General features: G+C 35.6%; 1 protein-coding gene across 4 annotated transcripts in view; it reads left to right on the forward strand.

Annotated features, from left to right (window-relative positions):
- Window positions 1-16500, forward strand: part of GLRB (glycine receptor beta) — a 49959-nt gene that overhangs the window by 727 nt on the left and 32732 nt on the right. For all 4 annotated transcript variants that reach the window (XM_064652325.1, XM_064652324.1, XM_064652327.1 and 1 more), the window contains exons 2-4: window positions 845-998; window positions 11053-11159; window positions 13678-13745. In XM_064652325.1, coding sequence (XP_064508395.1) covers window positions 877-998; window positions 11053-11159; window positions 13678-13745 — 297 coding nt within the window. In that variant the 5' untranslated portion in view covers window positions 845-876. The remainder of the gene's footprint in view (window positions 1-844; window positions 999-11052; window positions 11160-13677; window positions 13746-16500) is intronic.

Below are 16500 nucleotides of genomic sequence, written 5' to 3' on the forward strand. Positions count from 1 at the left end.
AAGTAAATAGAAGTGGAAAATGCAGCAGGTTGTAAGGTATCTGCGAGATTTACGTTGGCCCAAGGAAGTGCCTGGGAATTATCTCTGGGATGGGAAACAAATGGAAAATATCGGGAGTGTCACGGTGCTGTGACCAGATGCAGGCGGGGCTGTCTCTGGCCAAACACGAATTCAGCTCCTGGCCTTTGGGGTACATGCTTTTGCCCCCGAGAAGTTAAAACATTAAACTGAGCACTGTGCAATAAAGCACAGTATTGCAGGTTCTGTTTAGTCATCTTTGCAAGGCCCTTTCAGTGTTAGCTCTGCAGCAAGAATGCTTCATGCAAAATAGTTGTGTTTAAATTCTGTACTTAAAATTATATTTGTAATCCTTTCTCATAACTAGCATTGAAACAATTGCTATCGTTATTGAAATGATGTGCAAGGTCATAGAGGGCTTGCAGTTCTTCGCCTTGATAGATGACTGGTTGACATTATATTTAATGCAGCTGATATGTGACATTTCTGGTGAGGAATCCTCTTTCCAAGTTTCTGAGTATTTTGGGTTAAGCAGCCTTTGAAGGGCATAACGTTTCTTTTCATAAACACTTTAGAGCAAACTTGCATTTAAATCTGTTCCTCACTGTCAGTCTCAACTTTGGGAAGCTACTTGACTCTCAGAAAATTGGCTGAGTCAGTTCCATGTCAGAGATACACCTCAACAGACTCTTTCTCCCAAGGCAACTAAGAACAACAACAACAAAAAAACAGCCCACCAAAACTTTTGCTTACTTTTTGTAGGTGTGTTCCCTTTTGCCATATCTAGCCCTACTAACGTAAACCTGTTTCTTTTCTTTTGCCACAGACTGAAGGTTTCTCTGAAGCTTAATCTTCAAGATGAAGTTCTTACTAGCGGTTGTATTTTTCATCTCATTCTCCTTATGGGTTGAAGAAGTCTATTCCAAAGAGAAGTCTTCAAAGAAAGGAAAGGGGAAAAAGAAGCAATATCTATGTCCATCGTATGTTCCTGGTTTATTTTATGCTTTTGTGTGGTGGCAATCCTGCGCTATTTTTAATAGTGGAAATTATGTGGCAATTGAAGTAGAAGGTGATTCTTTCTGCTGAAAGAATGGGGTCAGTGGTGGCAATGAGAGGAAGAGGGTTTGACTAGCATCATAGCTTAATTCTGTCAATGTCTTTCTTCTGCAGAAGGTCTTCTGTTTTAATGAAAGGAAAAATCTAAGCCATAGTAAATGGTTTCTTTCCTTGTGGTGGATTCCAGCACAGTGTCTTGATACTGAAATTCAGTTTCTGGTTAGCTAGTTATAGGAGAAGGTTTGTCCTATGTGTATTATTATTGCATGTTGAATGGAACTAAGGTATTCAGTACCTTCCATTTGTCTTTGGATTTTAATACATTAAGATACAAGTCTCAAATGTGATGACTTATCTGAAATGACTCCTACCCATTCTTTCACCTTTGAATAGTTGAGTTCTGAATTAGGCTTTTGGTCTGAGCTACCGTGAGGGTTTATAGCAAGGAGAAAAATGTCATAGTTCCCGGGACAGACATCAACACAAAAGCCCTTGGAAAGTGAGTTATGCAGCTGAATTCAGATTTTCCATGGTCTTGTTTAAGCAGCCAGCATTTCCCCCTGCTCTTGACTTCGTCTTAGTAGAATTCAAAACATCAATGTCCTTTTATCATAGTAAGTAAGTAGATTTTTTTGTTTGTTTTTCTTTTAAGCACAGTATTTCTTGATACCCATTAAATATGATGTCATTTGTCACCAATGTGCTTGAAAAAAACATGGAGTAAATGCTATGATTTCAAAGTGATGCTTTTGCCTTCCATGCAGTTGAAGCTTTCTGCAAAAATACTAGTGGAATCCAGTATTTGTCTGATGTACCTTGTGTGCAGTGTTGCTAGCTAGAATTGCTGTAGCAATAAGTCCTGTTCAATTTCCTGAATAATGAACAAGTTGTCTATATCTTACTTGGCTGAAGTTCACAGCTTGAGAGACAACCACTTGTAATAGCAGGGTTGCAAGACTGCTGTTTCTGTAGCTGGCATCTAGAGGACCTCTCATGTAAATGAGCAATGGAAGTCAGTTCTGTCTTGCTGAGAAATTATCTAATGCTCTTTTAACTCAGGCTGCTTTTGGCAAACTTTCAGTCATCAGCATTTTTAAATGATCTTTCACAAAACTTCTTGACTTGGTGACACTCTGTGTTATATAAAAGGCTGCCTACTTTTAATAATTTTTTTCCTGTGTGAAAAAAGTATAGAATCTTTACTCAGAAACAAACCAGAACACAATGCGGTGGAGTGGGAATTAAGCAACACTATAAGGGTTGACTAAAAGTAATCAAGGAAGTGTGTGAATGAAAAATTTCCTAGAAAAGCATAAAAGAAATATTTTAGAAGAATGCATTGTATCCCTTTTAAATAAAAGAAATAGGATTTTACATAATTTATAAAATTGAATGGTACAAATTCCTAATGAAAACGTACATTTATAAGTTAAAATCTTAATCCACCTTTAATTTCCATTGGCCACTGGTGCAATAGAATTTAAAGCTTAATTGTAAAAATTATTGCCTTTTATTTCCTTACGTCTGAAAAGCGAAATTTTACTTCCTCAAGAGAACAAAAAACCAGCACTACTAGTTGTATAAGGAACAGCTTTCTCTTGTGAACTTGATAAGGAAATTCAAATCTATGCAAATAGCTTTCCAGGAAAGATTTATACTGAGTCTGACGTTACTACCTGAGCTCCTTAATTTGATGTTAAGAAATTATTGGCTATAAGACTGGTTTGGGACTTTAGCATGAATGTGTTTGTAGGAGAACTATGCATACTTGCACTTGTCCTTTTATGGCTCTGAGAATACAAAGCTTTCGCCAAATGCGCCCCTCTGGCGTGAAATTAACCACTATTAGGATAGGCTGAAAACAAGCTGATTAGAAATCCCATAAAAAGTTCATTATTGTGTCATAAACAGATACTTGCTTCCTTAAATTAGGACAATTCTATTTTATATCTTAGAGCAAAACCTTTTACTTGTGATTATTCATGATGCTGTACTTCTCAGTGCATTGTGTAATAGTGGCTCGATTTGCCATCTTATTTTCATTTATTTCTGAAGCTGTTTTTCCCAGCTTTTTAATTAAAGGGTTTCTTGAAGCTGATGCTTAATCAGTCGGTTCTGACTTTGATTTAATGCTTGCTCAGAACAGATGTAAGATTTCACATCTTATATTTAGATCATTTTCTTTCTTACCTTAGGCTTTCCAAATGAAACATGGAGTAATTATACTTGTGTCTGATTCCTGAATCTTTGTTGACTAACAAAGAAATTGACATAGCTGGCCTAAAATGCTGTAGTAGAGTTCTCCAGCACAAATCTGAGAAACTGGCTTTCACAGATGTGTGGTGCAATGAAGTATAAACCTTTAGTGTAACAAAACTTTTGCCTTTTATTTCTGTGGGAAATCTTAAAAAAAACCCAAACAATCAGGCCCACGTCTTCAAAAAAAATTTTATGGATTACATTCTTCTGTTTACAAAGATTATTTTGAAATTTTGTATACTGAATATTGATGATTTTGATATAGCTACAGATGGATTTAGTCACTTGATCTCTTTCCTCCTCATAGACTACCCATACCTATATTACCTTTGTTACTTACTTTACTTCTTCATAATTCCTTCTAATACCTGTTTCTCTTAAATGTGTTGGACAGTTAGCTGTGACTTTTTCTAATAGCACTGCTGAAAAATATTTTTCCTTTTCTTACACCACAATAAATACTTCAGTTACTTTATAATGTTTGAGCTGCTGCTGTTATCCACACAATCCTTAGTAGCCCAGAAGGTCTGTACTCAAAACTACTTGCAAGATCTCCAGACAAATGAAATTATAAGGAAAGGGAGGTTTGGTTATTACAGTGTTGTAGAAGGCACCTAGAAGTAAGAGTGTTAAATAGCAGCTAACAAAACCAGTTACGACTGTGGTCATTGTCACAGCTATCCCTGTTAATTATAGTTTTAGTATTACTCAGCTGTTCACGTGCACTGGGTTCATTTCTGAAGATCCCTCAGCGTCCCTAATGCTACAGCAATGCTGAGAGCATAACCTCAGTCACTAAATGTCATTCTTTTGTCTGGATATCAAGACTGTGCTTTTAAAACAATATCCCTCTTGGCCTTTATGCATTTGTCCACATGGAGATTTATATCCATGTAGATGATTAACTAAATACTGTATAATATCTATAGAGACTTTTTTTATCCATGAAGTAGGAGTGCAAGTCATATTTTGGCTTGTATTCAATAAAGCATATCAGCTACTTCAGAAACTGTGAAATGGCCCTCTAAGCCCTCCAGAAAACAAGGCTTGTGCCATCTGCCAGGGCAGAAGCTTAGAAAGGTCACAGATGTGAGGGTTCAATAAACAGCTTCTTTTAAAAAACAGCAACAAATACAGTGGAACTAGGGAAAAAAGCCTTTGATGTGTTTTAAACATAAAGTTGTATGAAAGTCTGTCTTGGAATTTGTCTCAGTTAACTTTCAGCTTCTGACATGTCCTTCCTATAAAGAGTAAAGTAGAAGTTCAAAGAATATCTTATACCTTGGATCCTCTCCACTTTTCCATAGACTAGAATTTTTTTTATTGAGTGTTTGGGTATACATGGCCTATCTGTGGTATGTGATCATCCCCAAAATGTAAATGATGAGAAAGTGGAATCATGTCTGTCTTCATTCCTGTCATGCTGGTAGTCTGTGAATATTTTCATTTGTAGGTAAAATGGGAGAGTTAATACAGTTTATGGGAGGAGGTGGAATCATGTTGAAAGAAAAGCCTGAATTTGGTTGTAGAGTAGGTTACATCTGACAGTCATTCATATGTACATAAGTACATTGTAGAACTCAGGTCTGGTTCCTATAAAAATTCTTTTGCCCCATTGTAACAGGAGCTGGTCAATGGTTTAATTATTCTCTATCATGTAACTCTCATGGAAAGCTGTGATCCTAGACAGATAGGGCCACATTCCAGGAGGTTTGGGGATTTGTTTTCAGAGTGGATAAATGTGCTGGGGAGTAAAAGATAAAGCTATATAAGCAAAACCTAAGTTCTCTTGTAAATCAGTAATTAAGTATGGTAGACTGGTTCTCATTCAGTAATTTTCCCTCTCAGTGAGCAGTGTTTACTCCAATCTGAACAGCGTAGTGGTGGGACATTACAATTGCTCAGAAAATTACAGACTTGGTATTTTGTATACAGCTTCAGACTGAGAAAAAACTTGGATCTGTAGGTTAAATTGCACCACCTAAACCTAAGCCCAAAGAAAACTATAGGTCTAAATCCTGTTGTCAAGACAAATTATGTAAATTGTATCTCAACTTATACTTTCCTTTTATATCACCACTTATACCACCGTGCAGGTGTTTAGATTTTAGCAAGATCCATCTATTGTCTCCATACTTAGCACATTTGGGAAAAAAAGACTGGGACAAGGACCTGCTGTGGACAAATTGTTTTTAAAATTTCTGTAGTTTTGCTTAAACATTTGGATGCTTATCATGTTTCATATCTGTGTGCTATATCAGGACACAAGAGGATGCCCATTATGCACAAGGGTCACAGGTGGTGGCTTTGGCGGGATGCAGAGAACTGCAGGAAGGTTACCTACATGTCCAACATTAGGAGACTATGCTCTTTGATCTGTCTTCAGCATGGGGTGAAAGATGAGTTATTTCACCATTATAACTCATGGTTCACAATTTGCCTAATCTGGTTTTCTGTTTCAAAATTTGCCATGAAGGAACCTCTCTGTTCATCACAGTGTGTTACCTCCAAATTTAGGTACTGAAGCTACATATCTAATTTTAGATGTTTGGCTGTCAACTGCATTTGTGAAGACACATAAATGGTGACTCAGAGTTCTGTAGTTTTAATGTAATTAGTGATACCACTTTTCATTGGAGGAATTGTAATTAATCTTCCTAGTAATAGATGTGTTACCCAGCACGATTTGAAAGTGTAGCTGTTAAACACAGAGAGATCAGAGAGTTCAATCAGAAGAATTATATAGTATGTCATTGATTTGTATTAACCTGTTGTTATGCTTTGAGTTATTGCACTCAGAAAATAAAATGCCTGCAAATCAGAACACTGATAGTTTGTATCAGGAAATTGTACTTGAAATATACGGTGAGATAATAGGTGTTATGTTTCCCCAAATTTATTTTTACCTTTCTTGGATATACACAGCCATGTTATATGATTAAAATGTCAGTTTCCATCATGTAGATTAAATAAACTGCACTGCAATCTCTTGTTTCAGTATCATATAGGAAATTTTGCTGGAGATAACAGTGTGAGTTGGAATACATATTTTTATCTGTCAGACAGTAATCTAGAACTATGCAAAGGTTTTCCTTCCCACTTTGTATAGAATATTGTTTATATTCTTTTCTGCAGTCTGTAGAACTGCATGTAGTAAGGACTCTTGTAACTTCAGTGAGCTCTGAGAGACTAAATGTCATGATGACCTATACAGATATAATGTCCTCTGACACATTTGCCTAACACAAATGTAAGAAACTATATAAATTTCAAACTAAGTGTAGTATATGCTTCATTTTGTCACGCATGTCTGCTTATCTAAAATTCCGGATTTTGATTAGTGAATTATGAAAATAACTATCTGTTGCCATCAATTCAAAATGTTGATCATGTTCTTCAAAGGCAGTGATAAAATGTGTCAAGCTGCAGTGGAAGAGGAGATGGATGCCTTACTTCATATCCCATGAAATACAGTATTTTAAGTAATTCTTTTATTCATCAGTGACACCAGAAGTAAACTCCCAAAGCCCAGAGAGTAGCCAGTCCTATCACATGGAGATGTTATGCCAGAAGACTAACCATACTTTGTTTTCTTTCTGGCTTTTGACGACACTGTTTGCAGAAGTGAGAATACTTTTGAGTATACAAGAATACAACTTGTTTTCCTTTTTTTGATTCAGAAAAAGAAAAATCCTACTTTGGGTTTGGGTGTTTTGTGTGTTGGTTGTTTTGATTTTTTTAATTGTTACTTAGGTAAGATTTTTGTTAAAGCAATTTCTATCTTTACACTTACTTGCTTTAAATTCCTTTTATAGCAACTGTGAGACTTCTGTTGCCTTATCCTTTGGTATTCACCATATATTGCTTAGGACTCATCGATTACTGTGAAGAGTGCTACATTTCCATTTCTTAGTGCTTTCCATCAGCTTCTCATATGTTCAACACAAGTTAAAGTAAATGCATTAAAATTTTAATGCGTGCTGCAACTGGTGGAAATCTAAGTTACCAGCATTTTACAAGTGGGAAAACTGTAGGTTGAATTAGAAAAAGTGGTAGGGAACTTCTCAGCTAGTGTGAGTCTTGTTACATGAGACCCAGACAGCCTTCAGCACGCTGAAGTAATGCTCTTCTAGGAAGGCAGATCTCAGCTCAAATCCTTTTTCTCTTATGTAGTCTTCAGATATGCCTTATATCATTAATTCATTCCAGAATGGCCAATTAGGCAGGGGTGGTTGTAGCTTTAGATAAATACCTTAATATTTATCCAAGCTGCTTTATCCAAGCACCTAGCACATCCCATTTACTGTTCCATTAAGTTTTTCTGCTCATCTGTCACTCTGAAAGTGTTATAACTTCTTAACTCATCACAAGGAACACGTATGATGTGTTTATTTGCAGGTGAAATTTTGGTGTTTTGGTCAGCAAGGCTCTCAGAAGGAAATCCAGTTGTTGTGATGATGTTGCATTGCATGTGTGCTGATGAGTGATGGGAGTTCAATGACAGCATGCTGTAAAAGACCTCAGTGCAAATATGACTGATACTCAGCAGAGCTTTTTTTTCCCAGTAGCTATTTCAACCACTTCATTCAAAGTGACCTTTAAAAGTAGCAATTACTGAGTCCCTGTGCTCCTTCTCCTAGCTCAAAACAGCCAGTGCCATTGTATTTCACTTGGTTTTTAGATAAACAAGGATAAATGCACTAATACACTTCTGTAAGTCCAAAACACAACCCAACAACTTGAGGAAGATGTGATTGTGGTGCTCCTTACCAGAAAGCTGTGCTGCCACCCTTCTTCCCATTGCTGACTTTCCAGTGCTATAAATCTCCTTTACCCCATTCATGGATGGCTTTTGAACAAACAGCTTGAACAGATATTCATATTTAAATACTTCTGCAGTGCAATTCAGATCTCAAAAAGCTATTGCTTTACTCCTCTTACTTGAAGAGACAAATAAACCTGTCAGCTTATTTGGCTTTCTTTTGCTGTTTGTTGCTCACTCGTTTAATTTCTCAGACTTTTTTCCTCTTTTCCTCATTGCATTTTATGAACATCTGTATTTCATTTATGTGTCCATGTTATCCTATCTGGTTCAGATTACTGTTCTCACTATTTAATGAACTTCTTTATATAACTCCTAGCAGAAATTTAAAAAAAAAGGAATTTAAGTTTGATCATTAGTTGTTGCTTTGTTTTGTTTTGATATTTCATTATATTGAACATATATAATTTAGAAAGGAATCCTGTTGTCTGTATTAAGGACATTCTTCTTTTATAAGTTTTTGAAGACATCTGATATAGATGTTTTAGATGTTAATACATGTGACTTGCAAGAAAGCAGTGCCATGAACCTTTCTGTATCAGATAAAATAGTGTACAGTGTCTTTTTAATAGCTAAATGAGCATTCTTTTCTGAATTGTTCCTGCTACAAAATGGAAAATAATCTTAACTTTTTGTTTTTCTGTTATCCAATTAGTGGTAACTGCAAAAAATGCATACAAAGCTGGTTTATGATATTTATGTAGCAGCCTTTTCATTGGTAGAGATCATCACTGAAAACTGAACACAAATCTCAAAATTGAAGGAATAGAATAGCATAGAATAGAATAGAATAGAGTACTTCAGCTGGAAGTTACTTACAATGATCATCTAGTCCAACTGCCTGACCAAATAAGGAAATAAATTAGTTCTTTTGCATAATGATCCACTTTGAAGTCAAATATAAAAACCTATAAACTCAACTCTGTGAGAATTGTTTGAAGGTGAATTTATCAATTATTCAGAAGAGTTAGAACACATATTGCTTTTTAATTTCAGTTACATTAAATTAGCAGAGGTTTATTGTACACAGAACATACTAGTGGAAGTTAACACATGTTGCTAAAAGTAAAAATTTCCTTATTTTATTAGAAGACCACTTATCTCTGGATAAGTTCTGCTGGAATAATTAGTTCACCTATGTGGTCGTTACACGTCACAGAGGTGTTTAGTGCGAAAATGGGTGGGGAATTATATACTGCAGCCACTTAATGCTGCTCCTCAGTTCTTTTTTCTTCCTGTATGTTAGTTTGTGCTATTGTCATGGATGCAAACTTCCTGGTAGACTATCTCTGGGTAGTCCTGAGAATGCATACTTATCCTGCTAATTAATGATGAGTAGCGCAAAATTTCAAGGAGGGTTGAGTGGTTATTTACTGCCATAATTTGTTCCTTATTTATTACATCAAGCAAATACAAGAAAATAGGTAAATAGATATGCAGCTTTGAGTTTCAGAAATTTCCTGAATGCAACAGAGAAAATAGAAATCAGATCTTTTTTTTCCTGAAGGATAAAATGCTCAAAGGGTATCATGGAGACTATAATAAATACAGTTATGTTATCATAAATGATTAACATGTTTTTAATAATAGGGAACTCCTTCACAGTTTTGTTTGTAAATGTTTTAGCTGTTAAATGAGGAGATTCAATCTCATTGGGAAGGCATAGCGAGTGCTACCAAGTCAGCAGATCTTATTCATTTCCTCCCGTTTCCCGTATGGTCTGAGTAAAACTAGTTGTTTTTAAAGGAGACGTTATTCATAAAAGCCTTTCAAGGGCTAGGATCTGGTCTCATCTCCACTTTTCAATCAAATAGTGTGTGGCAGTTTGAGCAATCATGCAATGCTGACCATTATTAATTAATTAATTAATTTCCTGGTAGTCCATAAGAAAGATGCTGAACAGGAGCTGCTATAGTTGGACATCTTAAAATCAGGAATTCTAATATATTCATGCAACTTTTTTTTTTTTTTAAACTGGCCAAAAGCCTTTTGAAGAATTAATATTTCTTCAATAAATATTTAAATAAGACAGAAATCCCAGAGGACATGAAGGAAACTGAAGGATGAGAAGAAAAAGCAGTGAACTGAGATGTTTCAAAGAATAACTTGTAGATCTGTCAAGCTGACATTGGTATGAGAGAGAATAAGAAAAAGAAAAGAAATTAAACAGGGTGAAGTGCTAGGTGTTTAAAATACCTGGGGTGGGGACTGATGAACCCATATTGCTTTTTATTGCACTCAATTTCATATACTCTTGTAGCTACATTTACCTGTCACAGGTTCTTTTTAATTGTAGCAATGGTTTTAATTTAACACCCAGCACAATATTAGCAAGGTAATTGAAGATGTTTAAATTCCCCCTGCAAAAGCAGAGGAGAGTCCAAGGCCTTGTTTTAGTATGTTTAATAAAGCTTTTATTAGCACTTGACAATGAGGTTATGCAATCCTCCAGCTCTGGGTGGAATAGCTGGCACTGGCATGTGAGAGCAGGAGACTGCCAAAAGCCTCTGCATGGTTTGGCACCTACAAAGTGGCTGTCAATTTACTGAAGTTCCTAATCTGACAGTCACTAAAAATAGTTCAGGTGACTGCTTTCTACTGATGAAGAAATCCTGCTGGATATTTATGTTAGGAGGCAAGGGAACAATTTGTGAATTGCAGTTTATTTGCTTCCAAGATTATAGTTAAGAGTACATAGGAGAGAATTCGTGTTTATTACAGCTTCTTGAAAAATACTAAAACATCTCAAGGAAAGGAAGTCTATACAATGTGGAACCTGAAAATAATGAATTTATTTTGCTTGTGAAATGGCATTTATGACATTACTTTAAAATTACTTCAGTTTAAGCATGCAGTCGTTTCTGTCTTGATAGTAACTAATGAACTTTTTTTTACAGGCAACAATCAGCTGAAGACCTTGCAAGAGTACCTGCTAATTCAACCAGCAATATCTTGAATAGGCTATTGCTCAGCTATGATCCCAGGATAAGGCCTAATTTCAAAGGTTTGTCAGATATTTCGGCCTTTGCTTTAATCTTTGGAATTTAACTTTTGCTCTTTTCATACGTAGAAAATTTATGTAGAGATAATATTCACAACCTAAAGTTCTGGTTTGGTTTATTTTGAGTGAAAATTTCCCTAGATAGTATAAAACTGCAGAAGATATTTACTCTTTTGAGCTGAAAGATACCATGTTAGGATTTCATTATCATAATAGTATGGGATGCTTTATTATTATTACTTTTATAAGAGACTTTTTAAAAGTAGGAGTAGATTTTACAGAATAAGTTTTAAAAATAGCCTTTTTATGCTTACATTTTATTTAGACTATTTGTAGTATCTGTGCTTTACAGAATTTTAAAACATCAAATTTCTCTATAGACATTCTTTAAGACAATTATAAAAAGTTGAGATCAACACTATAGTTATTAAATCTGTTAAAGATGTTTTAAAGCTTATGCACTTTAGTAATGCATTTAAACATATTCTCTGCCTTTAAAACATCTCTCTGGTCATCAGTAGGATTCTTCCATGTAGGCAAGTGTGACTTCATTACATATGCAGAAAAGGTTGGAATACATAGTCTCTGCAAAACTTCTCATAACTCATAGAGCTGTAAGTTACACTTTCCAGGAATTATTTCCCTTCTGAAAAAATACATTTTATTACATACAATTTTATTAAATACAGACTATGCAGTTTGCATAAATCAGTTCTTTAATTTTAAAACTCACATATAATTATATGTGCACTAAGAGGTATTTTAATATGCATATTACTAGTATGAAAAATTTGGAAATCTTTATTGTGCCTTTGAAGAGACTATTTTCAGATGTTCTGTTTATCTCTTTTATTATCGTCTTAAACTCAGTTCTCAGCAAGTATACTGCTTCTTTCTTATTCTTATTACAGAACCATATTTATATGTTTTCAGTACTGAGCCTTGTCACAAAGAATAAACACCCAGCCTCTTCTCTACCTGTTCTTCAGCATAATCAGCTTGTAATTGCAAAGCATATTGCAGATTTCTTTATATTTTAGATAACCCTGCTGGCGGCCTGGTAAGAATCCAGGCAGAAGGAAAAAGGAGGACATGTAATGTTAACTCAGAGGGAGGTGGAAGAAAAAGAACATTTTCTGACAAGTGGTTTGCCCATGTTAAAATGTTCCTCACACATGAGTGATTTTCTTGGATGGCACTTTCTATTCAAATCTGGAAGAGGGAGTACACTCTTGGCTACTAGTGATGTGATGGGTACTCTGTCACATGCATCAGGCATTAAAAAAATTTTTATGCTTATTGCATAACCCAAAGCATAATATTCAAGCAGTCTGATTAAAAAAAAAACAAACAACAAAAAACCCACAAACTGGTTTAACTGAAAAAAGTGAAATTTTATCTTTGTACATTTCTGGTGAACCACAAGAATGAGTTTGAATTTATATATTAAATGTACACCAAAATATTTTATGCAGACAAGCAAGCTATTGGAAGAGGTATATATTACTTTGCACTGTATCTGCTTACTCTGTCAAAACAGTCTTCATATATTCTTGTTTATCTTTTGTTGCTGAAAGAAGGAAGAAACCCACTGAATTAAGTATTTGTAACAGTGTAAATGAGATCAGATCTAATGGACATACTGATACTCACAACATAGATAATAAATAAAACTAGTAGGCCACAGTTAGTTCTCACAACTGTCAGGCCAGTTCTCCTTGCTTGGTGATAACTCTCTGTTAACACCATATTAAATGACTGCCAATCAGTTCCTCCAGGGTGACAGAGGGCAGATATAGCAGCTGTCACACCATCCTTCTGCAGCTACAGGAGTCCTGGCTGTGGAAAAGAGAAGAAAATCCAGGCTATCTTAATATCTTCACAGCTGCTGGCTTCTAGAAATTTTTCTTGGCAAATTGGTAACCATTGTAAAATGCAGCAGCTTTCCAACTCTCTCGCACCAAGACTAGGCAGCTGTGAAAGCTGCATGCAATAATTTTTATCTGCCTGTACTCGTACTTTACCGTTATGTACTTGACTTGCACAGAGAGGTATCCTCTTGAAATATGAATAAATGTCTCATCATAAATCATAAACAGGTAATTTGGGATGATAGATCATCATTATGACCTTGACAATTAAAAGTGTCTGCTGCTAGAAATGTGAATTGCCTCTATCCATTACACTGTGTGCAAAAGTAATACTGGCTTATGCATTCTGTGATAACAGAAAATCATGGAATTCAAAAATTATTCATTTAGATATATGGTCTGTGAAATTCTTTAAGATTAGCTCTCTAGACTAAGGATTTTTTTTTTTCTGTTTTCTTATCACTAGGTTAAAAAGACGTTTTGTGATTACCCTTGGTTTTGAAAACTTTGTATATACTAACTTGAAAAGATGAAGTTGTATGACCCTATAAAAAATATTTTATATTGTGATGCCAGTATAAAGGAGCTTTAATTGAAGGATAACATACTTTTACTGGATTGTGCAGCTCACTAGTATTTTTTTTTTTAAGGAATTCCAGTTGATGTTGCAGTTAACATCTTCATTAACAGCTTTGGGTCAATTCAAGAGACAACTATGGTAAGACTGAAATGAAATTATTATAGCATGCATGGAGATTTTCTTATTAAATTTCAAGTCGAGGATTATGAACTATAAAGTAGAAATAATTGTTGTGGTTGTAGGCACTAAGAATTAAGTTAATGGGGTTAGTGATTGACTGACGGTGCTTTATGCCATAAAGCTATTCATCTATTCCATTTTATATGTGTCCACAGATTATTGTAGCTTTAGAATCTGATTTACATGAAAGGAAATCCATAGTTTCTGAGATGCAAGAGATACACTTATTTCCATAAGTTATTAAGTTCAATGAAAGAAACCAATTGGTAGTATGAATTAAATAATCTTCCTAAGAGTTAGTATATAGGTTGCTTGGTGTATTATCCAAAAAAGTACACCAGGACATTCTGACTCATAATGGCAGAGAAGCAATAAACCATAATACCACTATTAAACATTAAAACACATTTTGTTGTTTTTGGAAGTAAGTGCCCATTTTAAAATTCAGAACCAGCTTACATGTTACCTTAATAACATTTCAGTAGGACTACAGAGCCGCTCAAAGTTGTACATACATTGTAGCTGAAGCAGCTTTTGAATAGCTCGACCAGAAATTTCTCTTTCTTTAGCAAGCAGTGAATAAAGATTTAAATTTGATTGCAAAGGATTGTAAGTCAACTAATGGCATTACAGGGAAGTGATATGAAAACAAAAAAATTCAGTTTGCTGAAGATGCCCTGAGATTTATTTCTGAAAACAAAAGGAGGACTCAAGTTTAAAGAGAGGCAGGGAGGAAGAGCAGGAAAGTAGCAGTGAGATAAGTGTCTAAGATGTCAAGTATATTAGGCCAGATGGCGCTTTCAAGTTTCTGAAATTTATTGCATGAAAGTGACTTTTACAGAGGCTGTTTTACAATTCACCCAGATTCAAATAGTAACAAAACATGAATGTAAGGGATGTGCTTCCCCTTACCCCCTCCAAAAAAAAAATAAAAATTAATATGCTCTCTCCAGCAGTGTATGTATGCCTGCCTGTGACTCCCTGATAGGATCACTCACAAATTTACTAGGATATTCTGTAAGATAAGTCATACTCTCCTCCATATTTCAGAACTTCAGACACCATCCTTATTGTAATTTATGCTTTTATTTAGATTTCTATCTCCAGCTGAGATCACCATGATAGCTAAGCATGTTTATGTGAAATTTGGATTACGTCTTGATGGCCTTAATATTTCACAGGAAGCACTGACAAAATAAACGGTCAGTGTATTCTTCCGTGTATCACTTGGAAAACTCTTCCTGCTGCAGTGGGAATTGGGTCCTGTGGACAGTCAGGAACCACTGCTCTCTTTGGGGATAGGTTGGTACTTGTCTTGAGATGGTCTGGGTAATGCACCAGACAGTAGAAGTGGGTCCCTTAGACTAGGAAAAGACTTGTACCTTCAGAATTGTAGGAAAAGTATTTCCTGGAGCTGAGGCACCAAGTCTGTGAAGGACCGGGGGGGCCTCTTGCCTTGAGAAAAGGAGACATTTGCAGGAGTACCAGAACTGCTGAAAAAATTCCTCAGTGTTGGAGAAGAGAGTGGCTGTCTCCAGGTTTGGTGAGAATAATGAGGAATGTTGATTTCTTGACTGTCTCTAAAATTAACAGAAGCTACTAAAGTGGTTGGAGTGATATCATTACTGATGCAAAAAAATCTGTGAAATTTCTAAGTATTTCAGTCAATTAAGTATATTGTGATGATTCTTGGCTCTGTAGCCACTTCTAGTGCCAATAATTGAATTAATAAGTTTTTGCAAAATCTGTGTGGATTTAAAGCATCCTGCTATAGCCATGCCAAAGCAGTGATTCCTTCTTTTGGGTGATGGAAATGTGGGGAAAAATAACCATGGGTGCCAGATGACCAGAACTGAGGTGGTGATAGAAGGCCCAACAAACATGTAGAGTGCCAGTGAGAAAAGGTCTTGTTTGCTGTCCTTCTGGTCACATGATAATTGCATTCATTATGCGGTTGACTCATCCTCAACAAAAAAGAGTAGAGGTTACCTCCTATGAAGGTAAAGTCTGCTTAGTTTTAAGAGAGAAGGGAGTTTATAGAAAAGCATCAGCATATTTGAAGTTGTATTGGTTTAAAGCAAGATAGTACCCATACTGTGGATCCTGTGCCCAGAAGCCTGTATTGCTTTAATCAAGCCCTTGTGAAGAATATGAAGGGCAAATGTTTGTTCTGTGTCTAGAAAGAGTACTGTTGTTGAATACTCGAAAGAATTGCAATGTTTCCACACAGTTAGGAGGCAAGTTACCTGGAAAAACCTAAACAAAAAGGTTAGTTAACTAACCTTATAAGAAAAGCTTATGCCAGAGCTACCTACCAGTAAGCTCCCTTTATGTTGAATCCTGTAATTTGTTTCCTTCTAAATCATTAGACCACTTGTCTAGGATCCCCATTCTAACTCTGCTTCTGATTTTGCACATTTTTTGATAATGCAGATTTGTGGGATAATATGGTGGTTATGTCGCATTTAGAAACTATTTTAAACTGGATGACCAGTCAAGGATTCCTAGGGATAGAGAGTTTCTGGCATAAATACTGACAGGACTATAATATTTTAGCTGTGATGGTGATCTGACTGTCTACAGAATCTATATTCAAGGTTTTTACTTGCAGTGTGACCTTTCTTCACTGACTCAAATGACAAAACACCACTTCTTCCTTCTCCTTTACTTTAAAACCTTGCAGAAAGGTCTTTTTAATATTTATGTATGTAAA

This window comes from Pseudopipra pipra, chromosome 4 (genome assembly GCF_036250125.1).
Source record: "Pseudopipra pipra isolate bDixPip1 chromosome 4, bDixPip1.hap1, whole genome shotgun sequence".
Lineage (NCBI taxonomy): Eukaryota > Metazoa > Chordata > Aves > Passeriformes > Pipridae > Pseudopipra > Pseudopipra pipra.